Raw genomic sequence first — 18,842 nt, 5'->3', positions numbered from 1 at the left:
ACTTTGTTTACAGACACCAGCCCTGTCTCTCAATGTTCTTTGCTGTTGTTTAGTTCTAATTTACCCCAAAATGTCTTTTAAGTGCCCAACAAGCAATAGAAGTGTTGGTAATGCTGCTAGATAATATTGACCTCCCCTGGTCTGGGAAATTCTCTGCTTTAGCACCAGTCAAGTCCCTAGAATGCCAGACTAGAGAAGTTCAACCTGTAGATTATTTCAATGATTAATCACCCTTATTGCCAATTGAAATTTGTCTGGCTTTAGCTTCTAGCAATTGGATCTTGCTATCTCCCTCCTCCCCCCACCACCATTAAAGAGACCTTCACTTAAAAAGCCTAATACATCCATGGGTCATTTTTAATAAAACGTACATTGTCTCGTACCAACAAAAACTGACCCTCTAGAAACATCAACTATCTTGCTAACACTAATAAAATGTCATAATGCAAATGCTATGCAGCTAGGGAACTTAAAATAAGGAAGTAATGTTTTCATGTTGGCACAATGACTAGACAGTTGACATTTTAGTTCTGATCAATTTTCAGCTGAAAAAGTTTGATTTTAACCTTTTGCAACAGGTTTCAAATCCCAAGGTATACATAAAATTAATAAGTAATCTTCACCAATGCTCTTTCTCCTATTAAAATTTATTTCAACAGTATTCACACTGGAATATACCTGATAAAAATCAAAGTGCACTATTAAAAATCGTGTTTATTCCATGTGAAATATTTGCCTACAATACACAGGAAAGAAGCTAACGTTTTTCGAAATGAACAAAATTATTGTTTTATAATGTCACTGAGCATGCAGTGTAGTCATTTGTTACATAACACCATAATTTTATAAGACATTTAAACTATTTTTATATTGCACAACCTTGAAATAGCATGTAGAAATAGGAAAGAGAAACACATGCTAGTGTTACTGTGGCAGTGCTACAATATTTTTAAAGGCCATGAAAGAATTTCCCCAGAGGATTGCCATTCACTCAACTAGTTGAAACTGATATTAGTGCAGAGCTCATCATAGTTATTCTAGTTCCATCTACTCAAGATCTCTCTCAAACAAGAACATTTCCTAAAAACAATATAAATATTTCATCAGGAAAAGTTACAGATACTGTTACGATGACTGTACATTTTATTATAAATGAATCGTCACTTTCAACATAAGTCTGTAAGATTCCATAAGAGTCTTGATTGTTTTTGCAGATACCGATTAAAATGGCTACCTCTCTGATACTGAACATAAGATGTATCGCTAAGAAATGAAAATGATCAGCTACTGCATACTTTAGCTACCGATTCAAAGTGGGATTCTTCCTTAATCTGAATCCTCCCCATGGTGCCAAACATTGCTTAAACAAAGCTCCGCTATCCCTCAGTAATGCCAACTCATACAGGAGAGTCAGAAGCAGGGATCAAACCTGGGACTTTTGGAGCTAAATGCATGAGACTCTACTGCCTAAGCTAAAAGACAACTTTCCTCAACCAAGGCTGTAACCTGCCATCAATGCCTTAGCCACCACAGGTGGGGAGCGGAGGGGGGGTGCAGAGTGCCACTCCAAGTAGGCAGGGGTTCCTAGATGTCTAGCCTTGGCTATTATCACTACCAAATATTAACCATTACCTCTCGAGGTCTCTTCCAGTCCTAGTATTCTATTTTACTTTTTTTCTTATATATGCAATTCATTTACATATGAACTAGTTTTCCAAAATCTTAATGGTATCAGCAAATAATGTGTTTGAAATCGAAAGTATAGATTCTTAACCAGCGAGTAACAGGTATCAGGAACTTCATGAGATTAAAGTACCAAACTGTGCTTAATTTGTTCTTCACAAATCCATGCTGGCTATTCCTAATAACCCTGTTGTACTCTAGGTCAGAGAATCTCAAACTGTGATCCATGGACCACCAGTGGTCTGCAAGCTCCATGCAGATAGTATCCTCCATGGTGCAAACCTGGGTGGCCAAACAAGAGAATGAAGGCCTGCCCCACTAATTAGGGATTTGTAGATTTGGGTACATCAAGTAGATACCTGGATCCTCACATGTAAAGTGAGGTGGTGGCTGTGGAGAAAATATGGCACCGATGGAAGACGACAGTGGGGTGAAGTGGGGAAAATAGGAAGTAGGTGGGGTAGCAATGGATTGAATCAGGTGATGAGAGAATTGAGACATGCAGGGCTGGGGCAACCAAAGAGGGGCAACTTTCCCCAGCTCTAGGGTTACAGCTACTTGAGAAAGATAGCCCTCCTCCCCAGTCTCAGCTCTGTGGCTGCTGTGGTATAGAACAGACCACCTATTGATGCAAAAATATGAGTTGTGCACTTCTATTTGTAGAACAAAAAGCATTACTTTTTTTAAAATATAGCATTTTTATACAAAGTGCTTTAGAATAGTTAGCTAAATTGTATAAACAATATTTGGAAAGATTATTAAGTAATCCACCGAGACCCTCACTAATGTTCAAACAATCCACGAAAAAATAAGTTTGAGAACCACTGCTCTAGGTGCCTAGAAACTAACTATGCATTAATTTGTTTCAATACTTTGCAGATGGAGGAGCCATTCACGCTGGTGCCAGGAATGCATCCACCACAAATGGCAAGAGTTTCTGTATTGAAGTAACACTGATTGGTCTGTAATTCCCCAAATCCTCTTTTTCCCCCCTCCTTTTTAAAGACAGGACTTTACCCATCCTCTGTGAGTTGACATTAATGGTTCTGAGATCCTCAGAAAGTTCCTGAAGTAAGGGCCTGCAGTAAGGGCCTGCTGACTTGACTATTCCTAACTTATTGAAATATTCTTTAACATGTTTTCCCTATTCTGGCTAACGTTCCTTCCTTTTGTAAATACTGTGTTTAACAGCTGGCCACAATTAAAGGCAATGTATAGAAACACAACAAGAGAGCCAATCTAGTAAACAGCATATCCAAGTAATGAGTTCCACCTTGGGAGAAATGAGTCTTAGTGAAAACTAGTCTTTTTTAAAGAAAAGGCTAAAGCAAAATAGGCACTAAATACCTTAGCCTTCTTCATACCATCAGTTTTTAGCTTTGCTTCCCCATTAAGTAGAGGCCTTACACTTTCCTTAGCCTTTCTCTTGTCCCTAAATTTACACAACTCTTTTTACTGCCTTTTACTTCCCTTAGTAGATAGAATTCATTTGACTTTCTAATTAGGTCCTTCCATGTCTGTGCTATTCTTTTGTGCTGCCCCTTAGTAATCTAACCATGTCAATACTTTTTGTGGTATTTCTTTTTGATTTTCACGTGATTAAAGAGCTTCTTATGTGGCCATGTTAGTCACTTTTTTTTTTTAAACTCAGGACCGTTTGTGCTATTGCACCTTTAATTAGATGAGCTGTCAGCTCTCCTGAATGTTTTTTTCCCTTAATATTCCTGAGCATTGGAAGAAAATCTATCAGAGTTTATAGACAAATATAACATTTATTTCAAGCTGATCATCATAATTGATTGTTGGTGCGTAATACTATATAATTTTCCTTCATCAGGTTTGAAGCCCATTTAGGAGCAATAATTCTCCCTTTATAAGGGCACATGTAGACTTGCTTTTACTTTTCAAAGAAGATATGCAAATTCAGCACGAATTTGCATATCTTCGATTGCTTTTTCGAAAGAGGTTCTTTCGAAAAAGTCTCTATGTGGTTCTTTCGAGAAAAACCCCTTTTTCAAAAGAACCATGTAAGCCTAATTTTTTTAGGAAGAACACTTCTTTCAAAAGGGGTTTTTCTTAAAAAGAATCGCGTCTAGACTACTTTTTTCAAAAGAACCACTTTCGAAAAAGCGATTGGAAGATATGCAAATTCACACCAAATTTGCAAATCTTCTTTCGAATGTGAAAGCAAGTCTAGACGTGCCACAAGTGACTCTTCTGTGCTGAAAGTCACAATTCATGCTACTTCCTTCAGGTGGTAAACTCTTTGCCTCCTTAAATATATTAAGTACTTATTTTCATTATTAAAATCACTTGTCGTCCTCAGGCCAACAATGTTCACTTGCGCCAAGAACTTTGAAATTATTGCCATCCATTTCTTTAATCACCAGTGTGGTTTTTATTGGTGCAGACATTTTCCTAGTGTTCCAGAAACCTGCTTTTAACCTACCTTAAGTAAAAATATCTCAATCTTGTTTGACCCATTCTGATGCCTTTCACCAAGACTCATTTCTACAAAGTCAGAGTCCATTACTTTTACATGCTGTTACTTTCACAACTACCTTGTGTATTTCTGTACTTTTTTAAACAGTATGTTATTGGCCTGTTGCTCAACCCCCCAACCTGCTGAACCACTGGACTGTTTTTTCTTCTAGTCTCCATTCACTGACCTGTCTACCTTAGCTGGTAGGCATAGTGCTCTTCGTCACTGGAGCAACCAAGCTTTCCTACCAGACGAAACTGCAATCCCTGAGACATTTTTTTGGTCAAATAAAAATTAAGGACATTCCAAAAGTTAATGAGATTGTACTATACATACACCAACAAGTCTTTGCTGTTAGCATAAAATAAACTATTATCATGATACCTTTAAAGTGCAGTTAGAAAAGCCAGAAAAATTCAAATTCTTCAGATTTTTGCAACTACTGTATCTGTCAGTAAGCCCATGGTACTCAAACTAGGGAGGCACAAAGAAATATCCTTTGGGATGGTGTCTGAAGCATGGAGGGGCATATGAATGTTTAGTTATTTCTGGCAAGTAAATACCTTACAATGCTGGCAACAAAAGTGTTAATGCCTTTCCTTACTTTCAGCTGACATTGTAAACAAGAAGCAGGCAGCATTATCTCCAGTAAACAAATTTATTTGTCTTAGCAACAGGCTGAACAAGAAACAGGACTGAGTGGACTTGCAGGCTCTAAAATTTTGCAGTTTTGATTTTTATTTATGTAACAAAAACAAAAATCTACATTTCTGAGTTACACATTGACAATGAGAGTGCACTATGATGTCCTATATAGAGCCCTGAAGACACGTCTCCTCCCCAGTTCCTTTTTGCTGGCTATTCCAACAGAAGGGAAAGAGGTTAGATATTGGAAGGAACATGAAAAATTCATATAAAATGGTAACAGTTATGAGAATTATATTTATAAATTCCAGTAACACAAGAATTCTATTAGCTTTTTGTAAAAATTGAGAGCTTATGTTTATCTGATTATCCACCATGACCTTTGCATCTTTTTTCAGAGTCACTGCTTCTCAGGATAGAATCTCTTGGTCTGAAAGTATAGCACATGTCCTTTGTTACTAGAGGTGTACATTTACAATTAAAGCAATAAAACACATTATTTGCATGTGTTCACTTTACCAGTTGATTTAGATCACTTGAATCCGTGACCAGTTTTTTGTCATCTGCAAGCTTTAGCAGTGATGATTTCATGTTTTATTCCAGGTAATTGACAAAAATGTAAAACAGAAAAGCCCAAGAACAAATTTCTGTTCGTTCCCCACTAGAAACATACCTGTTTAATGATGATTCCTCATTTTCAATTACGTTTTGATCAAAAACAAAGTGGTCTTCAGAAACAAGATTGTATATATGAATTATTTAAAAATCAGTAAAGAATCATATATAAAATGGAAACTAGACTAGGAAATGGAAACTATGTACGTCTAGACTACATGCCTCTGTTGCCAGAAGCATGTAGATTAGGCTACCAGACATAGGAAAATGAAGCGGCGATTTAAATAATCGCCGCTTCATTTAAATTTACATGGCTGCCACGCTGAGCCGACAAACAGCTGATCAGGTGTTTGTCGGCTCAGCACGGTAGTCTGGACGCGCGGGTGTCGACATCAAAGGCATTTGTCGACCATCCGGGTATACCTCATCGCAGGAGGCATACCTGGGTGGTCGACAAATGCCTTTGATGTCGACACCCACGCGTCCAGACTACCGCGCTGAGCCAACAAACACCTGATCAGCTGTTTGTCGGCTCAGCGTGGCAGCCATGTAAATTTAAATGAAGAGGCGATTATTTAAATCGCCGCTTCATTTTCCTATGTCTGGTAGCCTGATCTACATGCCTCTGGCGACAGAGGCATGTAGTCTAGACGTACCCTATGTCTAAGTACAAAGGATGGATATAAACACAAGTCTGTAGCAGCAAAATTAGAAATGCCAAGGCAAAAATGAGCACAGTCAAGCTAAAGACATAAAAAGGTAACAAGAAGACCTGCAAATATATTAGAAGCAAGACAAAGATAAAGGACAGGGCAGGCCCACTGCTCAGAGAAGAAGAAGAAACAATAAAAGAAAAGATGGAAATTGCAGAAGTGCTTAACTTTTTTGTGTTAGTTTTCACTAACGTAGCTGACAATGATTGGACACCTAACATATTGAATGCCAGTGAAAATCAGGTACTTTCAGAAGTTAAAATTATTTAGACAAGTTAGCAAGACCTGATGAAATGCACCCACATGCTTTGGAGGATAATTCAAAATGATCCAGACAAACTGGAGAAATGGCCTGAGGTTAATAGGTTGAAGTTCAATACAAACATATACAAAGTTTCAGTTTCACACAGAGAATGGCAAGCAACGATCTAGGAGGAGTATTGCAGAAAGGGATTTAGGGGGGTCATTGTGGACCACAAGCTAACTACGAGTCAACAGTATGACACTTGCAAAAAGAAGCAAACGTGATTCCGGGAGGCATTATCATAAGTGTTGTGAACAAGACACGAGACGTCCTTCTTCCCTTCTACTTTGCACTGATTTCACCTCAACTGGAGTACTATGTCTAGTTGTAGGCACCACATTTCAGGAAAGATGTGAACAAATTGGAGAAGGTCCAAAACGTATTAAAGATCTAGAAAACATGACCTATGAGAGAAGACTGGAAGGACTGGGTTTATTTAATTTGGAAAAAGAGAAGATTGAGGGCTCTAGACTACAGGGAACAGTCAAAAGAAGATATGCAAATTCCGCAGAAATCTGCATATCTTCTTCTGATCACACTTTCGAAAGCGAAAGCAATTAAGACGCGGCTTTTTTTTGGCAAACTGCCCCTCTTTGTCGAAAAGCCGTGTAAACCTCCTTTTTCGAGCTAATAATATTAGCTCACAGACATTAATCTCCCCCCGTCATTCTCCTTCTGTTCTGAAATTTGATTTATCCTTTTTATATGTGTTCACTTTTATTTGATTGTATCCCTTCGGTATATATGGTCGTGCCAATTTTATTCCACAATTTGATCTGAGGAAGTGGGTCTGGCCCACGAAAGCTCATCACCTAACAAACCATCTTGTTAGTCTTCAAAGTGCTACATAGTCCTGTCTTTTCTTCTAGTTCTAGTACTCTATGATAATTCACTAGATAGGAATATCAGAAAAGGTAATTAACAAGAGTTCTTAAGACACAAGCCTTTTGGGCAGGGACTGTCTACTACTCTATATAGTTACCATGAGACCCTGCTTAGTTGGTCCCTAGATAATACCATAATAATAAAATAATACAACAAAGAAAAAACATCTTCCCACAAAGGCATCTTCCCTATCTTGGGAACTTGTAAAGTCTGACTGATGTACTCTTTTTCTCTTTACCCTCTAGCAATTCACCATCTGGAGATATTTAAGAGTAGTTTAGATAAATGTCTATTAGGGATGGTCTACACCCGTGGTCCTCAACCCGGTGCCCGCGGGAGTCATGGCGCCCGCCGGGCCCTTTACACGCGCCCGCGGAGCAATCTGGGCTGGCCCCGCCCCATGGCATGCGGCAGGTGCCAGCCCCGGGCGCATGGCCGGCCCCCGCCCCGGGTGTGCCGCGCGTGCCGGTGCTGACCCTGAGCCCCAGCCCCTGCCTTGGCCCCGCCCCCAGGGGCGCCGCGCCAGCCCTGGCCCCGGGGGTGCCACACCAGCCCTGGCCGCAGGCCCCGGCCCCAGCCCCACCCCGCCCCCGGGGGCACCGCGCCAGCCCCGGCCCCGGCCCCAGGGGCGCCGCACGGAACCTGGGCAGCCCCTGCCCGGGATTGCTGCACATGCCGGTGCCGACGTCGGGCGTGAGGCGCATGCTTGGCCCCGCCCCCAGTCACGTGGCCTATGAGCGGCCCTGCCCCCAGGCGCCCAGCAGCCCCAAAACGTTGGGGACCACTGGTCTACACAGTACTGGGTCCGGCCATGAGGGCAAAGGACTGGACTCGATGACCTCTCGAGGTCCCTTCTAGTCCTAGTATTCTATGATCATGCAACTTCAGTCAAACCTAATAGCTCTACAGCATTTCATATTGAATCCATGGATCTTTTTTTCCCCCCATATGCAACATAGATGTCATCAAAAACATTGGAAAAGGCTAATTGATTACAACAGCATATGTAACAGTATTTTCCTATCTTCATACTGCAGGAGACTAAACCTAACTGTAATTTGAATACTTACCTTTATCAACAGCTGGGTATTCTTAAGAACTAACAAATGCCCTGCTAAGATCTAAGAAATAATATGCATCCCGTTTTTACAGAAACATTTGGAGCACCTCTCATGAAATGCACAACTCTCAGTATTCAACAGCTCCAACCTCACATTTCAGAGCTTCTCTTACAAAGAATCAAAAAAGCCTTACATTTCAACAATTAAATGCCTACCTTCAGTAAATGAGGCTGAAAACACAGGCTATAGGCACTACACCTTTACTTTTATGTTTCTTAAAAGTAATATTGATTGAGGCTATTCATCAGAATTTCAAAAAAAGTAACAAACTCAATTCAGGTAATAACAGCAAATTTACTTTCCAAAAACTTATTATTAATAGTTACTTTCCAAGATAAATTGAGACTACTTTTCACTTCTAAGGTTTCACAAGATATCCATAACACTAACTACATTGCAATACCAGGTAACTCACAAGTTTTCACGCTATCAAGTCCCTCTGAATTTACAGACAAGCATTTTTCTCATGACTTAATCCAATATAAGCAACTCTTAAGAACATTGAAGCAGAAAACTATATAGTCTTTAATAAACACTACAATAGTCATTACAAATCATAGTATAGTGGGATTGGGATGCACTGCATAGAGCACAATAATTTAACAAAAAAGGGTATCCTGAATATAGTTATCTGTCTTGGGGAAAAAAATCCAAACTATTTAAAAAAGAGGCAAGGACAAATGGTATAAATTGTTATATCACCTATTCCTGTCAGTTTCAGCAGGCAGAATTTACTTAGGCACATATTTCTTTTCCTTCTGACATCTCTATTCTAATATAAACATGCAACACACTCTTATTTATGTTATGTTAGTTTATGTTAATATTTCACTGGTTACATATAATGCCTAATTGCATTCTGCATCTAACATGCTTTACTTATGATTTGAAGGATTTTTTCCAATTACATTTGCAGTTTTCAATTGTTTCATTATTGTGTACTACATACATTTCCCAAATCTCTCATAGCATACTTGTGAAGCATTAAACAAGTTATATCATCTCTATCTTTTTTTTTTTCATTTTAAGCTTCCTTCCTCCCACAATCTTTGCTTTGTTCTTACATACAAAATTAAAGTTTGTTTTTTAAATCCAAACTGCTATAATTTCAGGAATAAAACAATATTTGTAGCATTTCCCTTCCTTACCTCTGTGCTTACTAAAAATTAGAAGAAAAACTTATCCCTCAATTTTACATACAAAGTAACTGGAAAACTAGCTTTTTTGCATTTTATAACTTCATCAAATAACAGGCTACATAGCATTCAAGCAAAGAAAAAAATTATCTGGTGCAAGGACAATAAGGTTATCCTGGCTGAGAAGATAAAATTGTTTTCAAATATTTGTTCCAGACAATAGAAGAGATAACGAGAAAATGGAAAACTGCTTTGAAAAATACCAGAATTATCAAAAGCACCTGTATACATACACAATATTGTTTTAGGGTGCAAGGATTAATGGAACATTATTTCTCCAAAAGATTATCTCTGTCCTTTAAAGTCAACAAGTTATAATGAAATAACAGGACTAATAGGTCATTAACTCTAGCTACTTTATTTTCTGCATCTAATGCCCTTGGAAACTGAAAGATAAACACAGGATCCATGTTTCCTATACAAACAATTTTAGGTCTGTTAATCAAAGTTAACAACAAATTAACTGAAAACAAATGAACTTGTTTTTAAAATTAATCATAATTAATTGCACAGTTAAACAGAATACCAATTTAAAATTATGACCAGATGTTTTTCTACATTTTCAAATATATTGATTTCAATCACAACACAATACAAAATGTAAGGTGTTCACTTTATGATTTTACTAGGAAATTTACCCAGCATTGCTTGCATCCTTAATTAATGTTTGCAGGCAGGGAAGGGAAGGGTGAAATAAAAGGAAAATGTGCATGATTAATTTAATTTTTTTTCCAAAAAAATAGTGTTATTTTTATTCGTTTATATTGCAGATTTCTCTTAAAGGGGATTGTTAACATTTTTGTGTTGAATTTATTTAGTAATTTTTTTTGCATTTTTCTTCTTTGTTCCTATAAACTGTTACCATTCACTATCTTAACAAAAAAGCCTAACATCAGTGTGGCTTCCAATAACACTTTCCTCTAATTTTCAAACCTTAGCTAAATCAATCTTTTTGGGGTCACAACAAAGCACTACTCCACATTTTTCCATTTTATCTCTTTTCTATAAGGTTTATTGAGAATAGGGATGTTAACAACTACCTGGTTAACCGCTAAATGATTGCTTATTGGTTAACACCCCCACCCCCTGTGCTCTGCATTTAAAATTTTGACCAGGAAGTGACACAATCTCAGCCTGGTGATCTGAGTTTTAAATGAAGAGCATGCAGGGGAGCTGCTTGCCACACCGCACTGCTGACTCTGATATAGAAACAGCGTGGAGCAGCAGGTAGGAGCCGATCCATGCAGGGAGCCAGTTTAAAAACCAGCTCCTGCCTGAGGCCCTGCGCTGCTGCCTCAGTTTCAGAGGCAGCAGTGGGAGGGGCTCAAGAGAAGCCCCTGTCTGTGGGAGAGCCCGAGCTCCCCCACAGACAGAGCAAACATACTATTTAACTAGTTTACTAGTTGAAAGGGAGTGGGGGACTGCTCCAGCTGAGCTGGAACATGCCCTCCCTGCCATAGCCAGGGGCTGCTCCAGCCCAGACAGAGCAGCCCCTGCCTGTGTCTCCCACAGCTACAGGCTGGGGCTAAACCCACTGAGCCAGGGTGCCCAAAGGCAGGTGCTGCTCCAGCACCTGAGCCCAATGTGTACAGAGGCTGCTGCAGCCGTGACACCCATTAAGGGGGAATTCTGATACTGAGCTATAACCAGCATGACACTGGAGAGGTAAAAGCCATTTCAACAAAGCACTGGGGATATAGAGGGGATAGGACAGATATGGAAGAAAGCAATTCTAGACAGCATATTCAGCAAGCATCAAGATGAAAGGGAGAAAGGACATGGGACAGTATAGTGGTCAATTGCGGAAGAACTTTGTACGTGTTAGTTTACGGGTGGTAAGGCCTGCATTCTTTCCCCCCTTTTCCTTTTCCCCTACTACTGATGAGCCAGAAGCAAGTCTTTGGGAACATACGCCACTTAAGATAAGCATTGTTGCCAGTATAGCAAGAACAAATATAAGGATAAAGGGCAAGAACGCATAAACAATTCTGTTTAGTCTAACATGCTGATCATGTAAACAGGGCCAAAGAACAAGAAGATCCAGATCAGAACCAGATAGATAACTAACAAACAGCTAAGCCCTACATCAGCACTAATGAGTAAACCTTGGAAATTTCCAAACTGCAAAACAAGGCAGGAAAACTGTATTTAAGGCTGCCTCAGAGCCTAGCAAATCGGACCTCACCGATGAGCTTTGGGTACCGGTGCCTGGGAAGTTGAGACAACCTCCCACTTCATCCACAGTCTACCCGGGGTGCCAGGCTTGCAGGGAGGGACATAAGATCTGCCACTTCTTTGTTATGTTGATCTTCCAGTTATGGCGCACAGCTGTTAGCAGTCAGGAAATAAACTACTTGTGTTTGACAGATACCTGTGTGGCGTGTTTTGTACTTTGAGAACCCAGCGTCAGACCTTAGACTTACTCTGGCCGGCTACAGGCAACAATTCAAAAAAGCAAGTACTATAAAGGTGGGGATCAGATGAGAGAGACAACCATTCATAATGAAAGAAAATCTTGAGGAGATAAGATGTAATGGTAGGGGAAGAAATTATACATTTAGAGGAGAGCAGACAAAATGTAGGTGAGAAAATGATAGAAGCAGTGGAAAAAGAGGTGAGCAAAAGGCAAGAATGAGGACACATGTTTTTGTCAATTTTCATTTAGAAAACATGGGTGAGATCTTGGGAAGAGAAAAGTAGAGGTGAGAAGATGGTCTGAAGGAGTCAAAGCTGATGAAAAAGCTGGGGAAGTGAAGGACAAAGAGAAATTTTTAGTTGCAGTCAGCATGGTCATGCGATTGCCACCTCAAATGCTCAGCGGCACCATAACAAAAGCAAATACCTTTATGGCTGAGCTTGAACAACATTTCCTCAGCTCTCGCTCCTTAACACCTTTACTATACTTACGCTACATCAATGACATCTTCATCATAGGGATGCAAAGAAAAGAGACTCTTGAAGAATTTCACAACGATTTCTACAACTTACACCCCACCATCAATCTCAGCCTGGACCAGACCACACAAGAAATGCACTTTCTGGACAGAACAGTACAGTTAAATAATGGACAAACTTCCACCACCATGTACTGAAAACCCGTCGATGGCTTCACTTACCTTCATGCCTCCAGCTTCCATCCTGATGAACCAGAGGTTCGAAAGATTGTCTAGGGGTGGCTTTTTGTGGCAAGGGACTGGGGCTGCGAAGGAGGAAAGCCCGAGACCTAAATGTACTTAACCATTTACAAACTTTATTAACTACAATCTGATTATATTAAATTACTGTCTCTGATTTGTTTAAGACAACATAGCATTCAAATAAAACATACATTAAAGAAAGTCAATACAACAATAATAAAAACTCCTCCTACAGCCAGTCCCTCTATTGTAGAGCTAGTTGTTAGTTTTCCTATTCACTTAACAACCCCTCAATTCTACTCCTAGTCCTTATTTAGACCTAGGTGTGGTACCATTATACAGTATGGTTAATACAATACAACTAACTATTTCTAAGCTGACAAATAATATATTAAGCAATACTTACAAGCCCAGTAACAATTACGATGCACAGACAAAAAAAACAATGCGTAGCATGCTCCGGATTCGTACACCCTTTCGTGATTCGGTGGGTGGGAGGCGGCCTTGGGAGATCAACCCCTCAGCCAGGCTGGATGATACGTGCCTACTATTTTGATACGGAACCTCCCTGAGCTTAGGGCTCAAGGTGCTTTATACTAGTATTTTGACATCCGGTACCATATTAGAGTTATTTGATATCCGGTACCATATTAGGGTTCCTTCCTTGTGATATAACATCTGCCTCAAGGCACTGTGGTCAGTGCCTGATGCAGACATGACGGGCACACGTGAAAGCTAGCTATGTTTTTGCTTCCCTGCTCCAGGTGCTTGTTAACAGATGTATATGACAGCTAATTTCTCTTATTCCTATCTTGTCCTGTTTTTTTAAGTGCTCGTTAACTTAGTGTATGGGACAGCTTGTGTCCCTACTCTTATCTTTTTGGCACAAGTGCTTGCCAAGTTAAGTTCGGTTTATTGAGGCTTGAAGGCCCCTGGGCCGGGTGCTTGCCAAGTTAAGTTCAGCACTGTTCTCAGTAAACAGAGCACCCAAGGGACTTCAAACTCTGTTTCTGGATCCGCCTCAACAGCCTGTGTTTTTCTCGTGAGGGGCTTTAGTGTGGCAGTTTGGGCAATACGCGCGAGGCCGTGGTCAAAAGGACCTGCTACACGACATCCCAGACAGATTTCTCAGTCTATTGTATACAGCCAAGCCCTAAGACGGCGTTTCTCAAACTGTGGGTCCTGACACCCCCCCCCCGGGGGTTGTGAGCAACTTAGAGGGGGAGGTCACGGTATCACAAAGTTTGAGAACCCCTGCCCTAAGATACAACCGGATTTGCTCCGATCCCACAGACAGACAAACACCTACAGAATCTTTATAGAGCATTCCTAAAACTGAAATGCCTACCTGGAGAAGTGAAAAAACAGAGCCAAAAAAGTACCCAGACATTAACTACTTCAAGACAGACCCAAAAGAGGAAAATAACAGAATTCCACTTGTTATTAAATATAGTCCACAGCTCAAACCCCTCCAACGCATTATACACAATTTACAACCTGTCTTGGAAAATGATCCCTCACTTTCAGACGCCTTGGGAGAAAAGCCCATTCTCGCTAACAGACAACCTCCCAACCTGAAATGAATTATTTCCGGTAACCATGCCACACAACCACATCATAAGCATCCAGGAACCAACCACAGTGCCAACTCTGCCCACATATTTATACAAGCAAATTATCACTGGATCCAACAACATAAACTACCATATCAGAAAGTCATTTGACTGCACATCCAGTAATTTGATCTATGCCATGAAATGCCAGCAATGCCGCACTGCTATTTGACAGACAGACAGACCGACCGACCGACCCACCCCTACACCTCACCCCGACAGAGCCACAAGGAAGTATAAGGAGGAACACCAAGTGAGCGGGCCAGAAACTGCTCTAGCCCAGCTGCACTGCTGATATTGGCATGGCGACCCCCAGGTTCTTTTAAATTGCCCAGGGACTGCAGGTGGAGCCAGAGGGATGCACCAAGGTGTGGGAGGCAGCAGAAGAGCCAGGCGAGAGACTTGGCCCCCGAACTTTTCTAGAGTAGGGCCCCCGGGCCCAGGAATATTTCTGGATCCAGGGCACCATGGGCCCCATAAAACTCACTGTCCCTGCTTCCAGCCAATATAAACTCAAGATGATTCAATCTTAACATAAAAGGACTAGATACATATTTCTGCATAGATTACCTAACTGCACATAAGTATTATTTTAACCCTTACAATCAGTTTCTAAAATGAAATCATATAATCAATTCTATCACACTGAAAAATCATAATTTTACAAAGAAAAACAGATTTCAATGTTTATAAAAAAGTTTGGTCCTTGTGTAACTTACAGTACTTTTTAAGAGCTAGAAAGTGATTTGCAAAAATGTACAAGGTCACCTTTAACTCAAGAGCCTCGAATATTGAATGTTATATGTAGGCTATTTAATTATAAATAGCCAACAAAAATTCAGTTCCTACTGGCAAGAAAATCAATATATACAATATCTTAATATTCACAATTTTTATGGTCTGTCAGGTAAGCTACAGTAATTTTAAACAAATGCTAAAATCTTACTGTAGAAAAAACATTTATTCCAACATTCCTGAATACATACTACATAAAAATAGATTTTAACTTCTTAAATATTCTATTTTGCATAATTTCTAAGAATTATATCTCATACTTTCTGTAAAATGAAATATACATGACTATAAATGTTAAGTCATAAACAAAGGTTATGACTTCAACTGAAAACCCAGGACAATTAAAAGCTGGTCTTGAGATGTCAACCTTAACTCTGAATTTCCTTACATTGATCAGTTTTTGTCACAACATAAACATTATTTACAACAGTTTTTACATTTAATTCACAGCATGTGTGATGGACAGACAGTAAAACAACATTTAAATATAATTGATTTTAATAAAGCTGGATAAATCTCCACTTTACGTGACAAGCACTCAAGATTGACAAGTAACATGGCAGGTGAAAGTGAATTGATAGAAACTTGAATTGCCGTTATCATTTATCATGTTCCTACGTGTAGTAGGAAATCCAGTTTGAGAGCAATACATTTTGAATGTCACAATTCAAAGCACTAAATCAGGAGTGGGGAACCTTTTTTAGGTTAGGGGCCACACACAAGTGAGAAGCAAAAAAATATCCCTTACAGATGTGCCCCCCCAACTGAGAAACAGGGAAAAGAAACACATTCACCTCACCTCCCCACCACACCCCAAGCTCCAGTCCCATGGGGGGGAGGGGAGGAGAAGGAGACACCAAGGCTCAGGGCCTACCTTAGGGCTGAATTAACGTCTGGGGGCTCGAGGCTAGTAGATTGTATGGGCACCCCCTCCAGCCTACGGGGCTGAACAAAAATGTGGGATTCAGTGTAAGAGAGGGGGTTGCCATGAAGCATGCTGAGGGGGAGGTGCAGGGTCTCAACAGGAGGGGGAGCGCAGGAGGGGACAAGATTGGGGCACCTGCCTGGCACAGCTCCCAGGGGCTACAAGGGGCTCCACACACTGCAGAGAAGTGCTCCCTGAAGACAATGTCCACCACTGCTCCCATAGGCTGTAACTCACTGCAACATGCTTCTACCCACAGGCTGAATCCAAACAGCAGCTTCCTCTCATTAGGCCTATAAGGGTTGGGGCTCACTTTCCACAGAGGGCAGCCCATGCTCCTGCCATGGCTTGCCCCACTGCGGATCAAGCAAAGCCATGGACTAGATAAAGGAAGCCGCAGGTCGGATCCAGCCCTCAGGCGATAGTTTCCCCACCCTTGGACAGAATCAATCTCTCTCCACATTGGTAGTTCCTCTTCAGCAATAATGCGTGTCCTCACATTAAATTAACTTAAGGGTCCATTCACCAATCATACTGGGAGGTCAATTTGTTTACCCTAAATTAATATTTTCTATCAAATTTTCAGATAATAAGAGACACTACCTGCAGTGTGGTTTACAACATATGATGTTTATCTATTATTAAATCAACCCCAGAATTGTATGCTGTGAGTTAATGAAAAGATTATCTTGAAGTATTACACTTTTAGTCTTTTAATTAATACTTCTTTGTGCGTATGAGTAAATAAATCATCATGTGTCTGGTAGAAGAGTGATTTCAGAATACAAACTTGTAATCCCTAAATGGGGTGGTAAATGCTTCCAATCCATAAAAGGGATTTTAAGTTCTTTGATGCATGTGCAGAAGAACTGAAAGCATGTAAGACATTTGTTAGTACTGAAGTGGTTGCATGTCGTGATGGTATTGGGCTAACAACTATGAAATGTCATTGCCTTAGGTATAAATGCATCTTAATGTATAACTTCCTTGCCTTGGCTTTTTGTGAATGCATCATTGTGAGGATATACTCCTGTAAATACTTTGATGAGTTAAAGATGGGGTGCTTGAGGGACAACATGATTCACAAATACACATTTTCAATATATAAAAAACACATGCATATTGTATTGTTCATACACACTACAATATTATGTTCAAGGTGTTCGAACACATTCGTAATAGCCACAACTATTTCAAACATTCCAAAGCTCTGCATTTATTCAGTTAATATAGGGAGGGAGGAGGTTAAAAGGGAAATATGACAGGGTATTCACTAAACCAAAAAGGAAGAGGTTATAAGCCACCTAAAGAAGGTTGTGCCATCAGTCACAGTGAAGTGTACAGACAGGTGAATCAGGGCCCAGTGGAGAGCTGGGTCAGCTGCTGCAGGGTGCACCCAAGGAGACAGCGCTATGTTCCTAGCAGGCTGCAGGAAAATAGCACCTTTGACAAAGTAGGGAGCAAAACAGAGCTCCCGGCTGGTTCCTGGGATTTATGGGCTAGAGGCCCTGAGAAAAGAACAAAAAAGGTGCCAGAGTTGCATGGAAGCGATCCAGGAAATGAAGCAGGTTTGGTGGAGAAATTAAGGAGAAATAGCAAGAGGCTGCTATCAACAGTGTCCCTGGAATCCAAAACAGTGGGAGGGTCCGAGAACAACCAACTTGCCACTAGGGAAGGGGCTAGATTATAGAACTGAGAGATATTTTCTCCCTTTTGGGGCAGAAGTCACAGAGAGTGGCGTGTCCAGCATACTGAGTCAATGAAACGGACGCTGCAGTTCCTGAACTGGGGTGGGTCTGCAAGCAGAGAAGGCTGAGAGAGAAGCACCACCATGTGCTAGCTCAGAGAGCTAATCTCCAAGACTACCAACTGGAGGTGCCATTCTAATCCATGGACTCCATCATAGAAAGATTTTGTTCTTTTTCTATCCCAACAACAATTAAATTTTCTTTTCCTTTCTGGTAACTGCATAACACCATGTATGTTTGTAGAAACACAAAAACAATGCATTATGCATTTGTCTAAATAAATTAGCCTCAAATAGGAACAAAGACATAAAAAGGCAGGCAGGCAAATAAGGGGCACTGCACATAGGTAAACTGGTCAGGTGATAAACCATCATATCCTCATAACACTCAACAATATTTGTATCCATAAAAAGGGGATAATACTAAACATCCCCATTCATCTACAGGTTTTAATCTTGACACAAAATCAGGTGTCACAGTAGAAGTGGACTTTCAGAAGGAAATGGAAAGTGAACAGAATAGCAACCTTGTAAGCCAACTCAAGAAAGGAATTTTCATTACTAAGCAACACGAAACAAACCAGGTGAAGTTTGTAGGATAAGCCGAGAAACTAAGAACTGGCATCATTCATGGAAGTAATGGGGAATTTCTCTTAATTTATACTGGACAAAAGTACAGGAAAGATATTTCAGTATATTAATATAATTAGCTCTCACCCTACTTCAAAGCTAGAAATGAAAACTTTATGCCATTGGAAGGGATGATTTCCATATTTTCAGGGGACAAGCTGAGACAGCAATATGAATATCTGAGAATTTGTTATGCAGGTTTTACTGGCATGATATTGGTTTATTTGTATGTGGAAAGTTATACAAATGATCTAATTTACCACATCATAGTATACAAAGACTATTTATTTTAGGAATGTTTTAGAATTATTACATAAAAACATACTGAATTTAAATGCAACCACCAGTAAC

The 18,842-nt window shown here is 40.1% G+C and overlaps 1 protein-coding gene across 7 annotated transcripts in view; it reads right to left on the bottom strand.

Annotated features, from left to right (window-relative positions):
• Positions 1 to 18,842, bottom strand: part of PRIM2 (DNA primase subunit 2) — a 226,769-nt gene that overhangs the window by 127,440 nt on the left and 80,487 nt on the right. Inside the window, exon 8 of one of the 7 annotated variants that reach the window (XR_012902557.1) lies at positions 12,761 to 12,843. The exons of 5 other annotated variants lie outside the window; for them this stretch is intronic. Coding sequence is in view for 1 of the 2 variants with exons in the window: in XM_075923678.1 (XP_075779793.1) it covers positions 5,211 to 5,240 (30 nt within the window). In the remaining variant the exon portion in view is untranslated. Of the gene's footprint in view, positions 1 to 4,683; positions 5,241 to 12,760; positions 12,844 to 18,842 lie in introns of those variants that run through there. One more of the 7 variants, XM_075923678.1, reaches the window with a different exon arrangement.

Source organism: Pelodiscus sinensis, chromosome 3 (assembly GCF_049634645.1).
Source record: "Pelodiscus sinensis isolate JC-2024 chromosome 3, ASM4963464v1, whole genome shotgun sequence".
NCBI classification, from domain to species: Eukaryota; Metazoa; Chordata; order Testudines; family Trionychidae; genus Pelodiscus; species Pelodiscus sinensis.
Note: the sequence above shows the minus strand (reverse complement) of the source record. Positions and strands in the feature narration are given on the sequence as shown.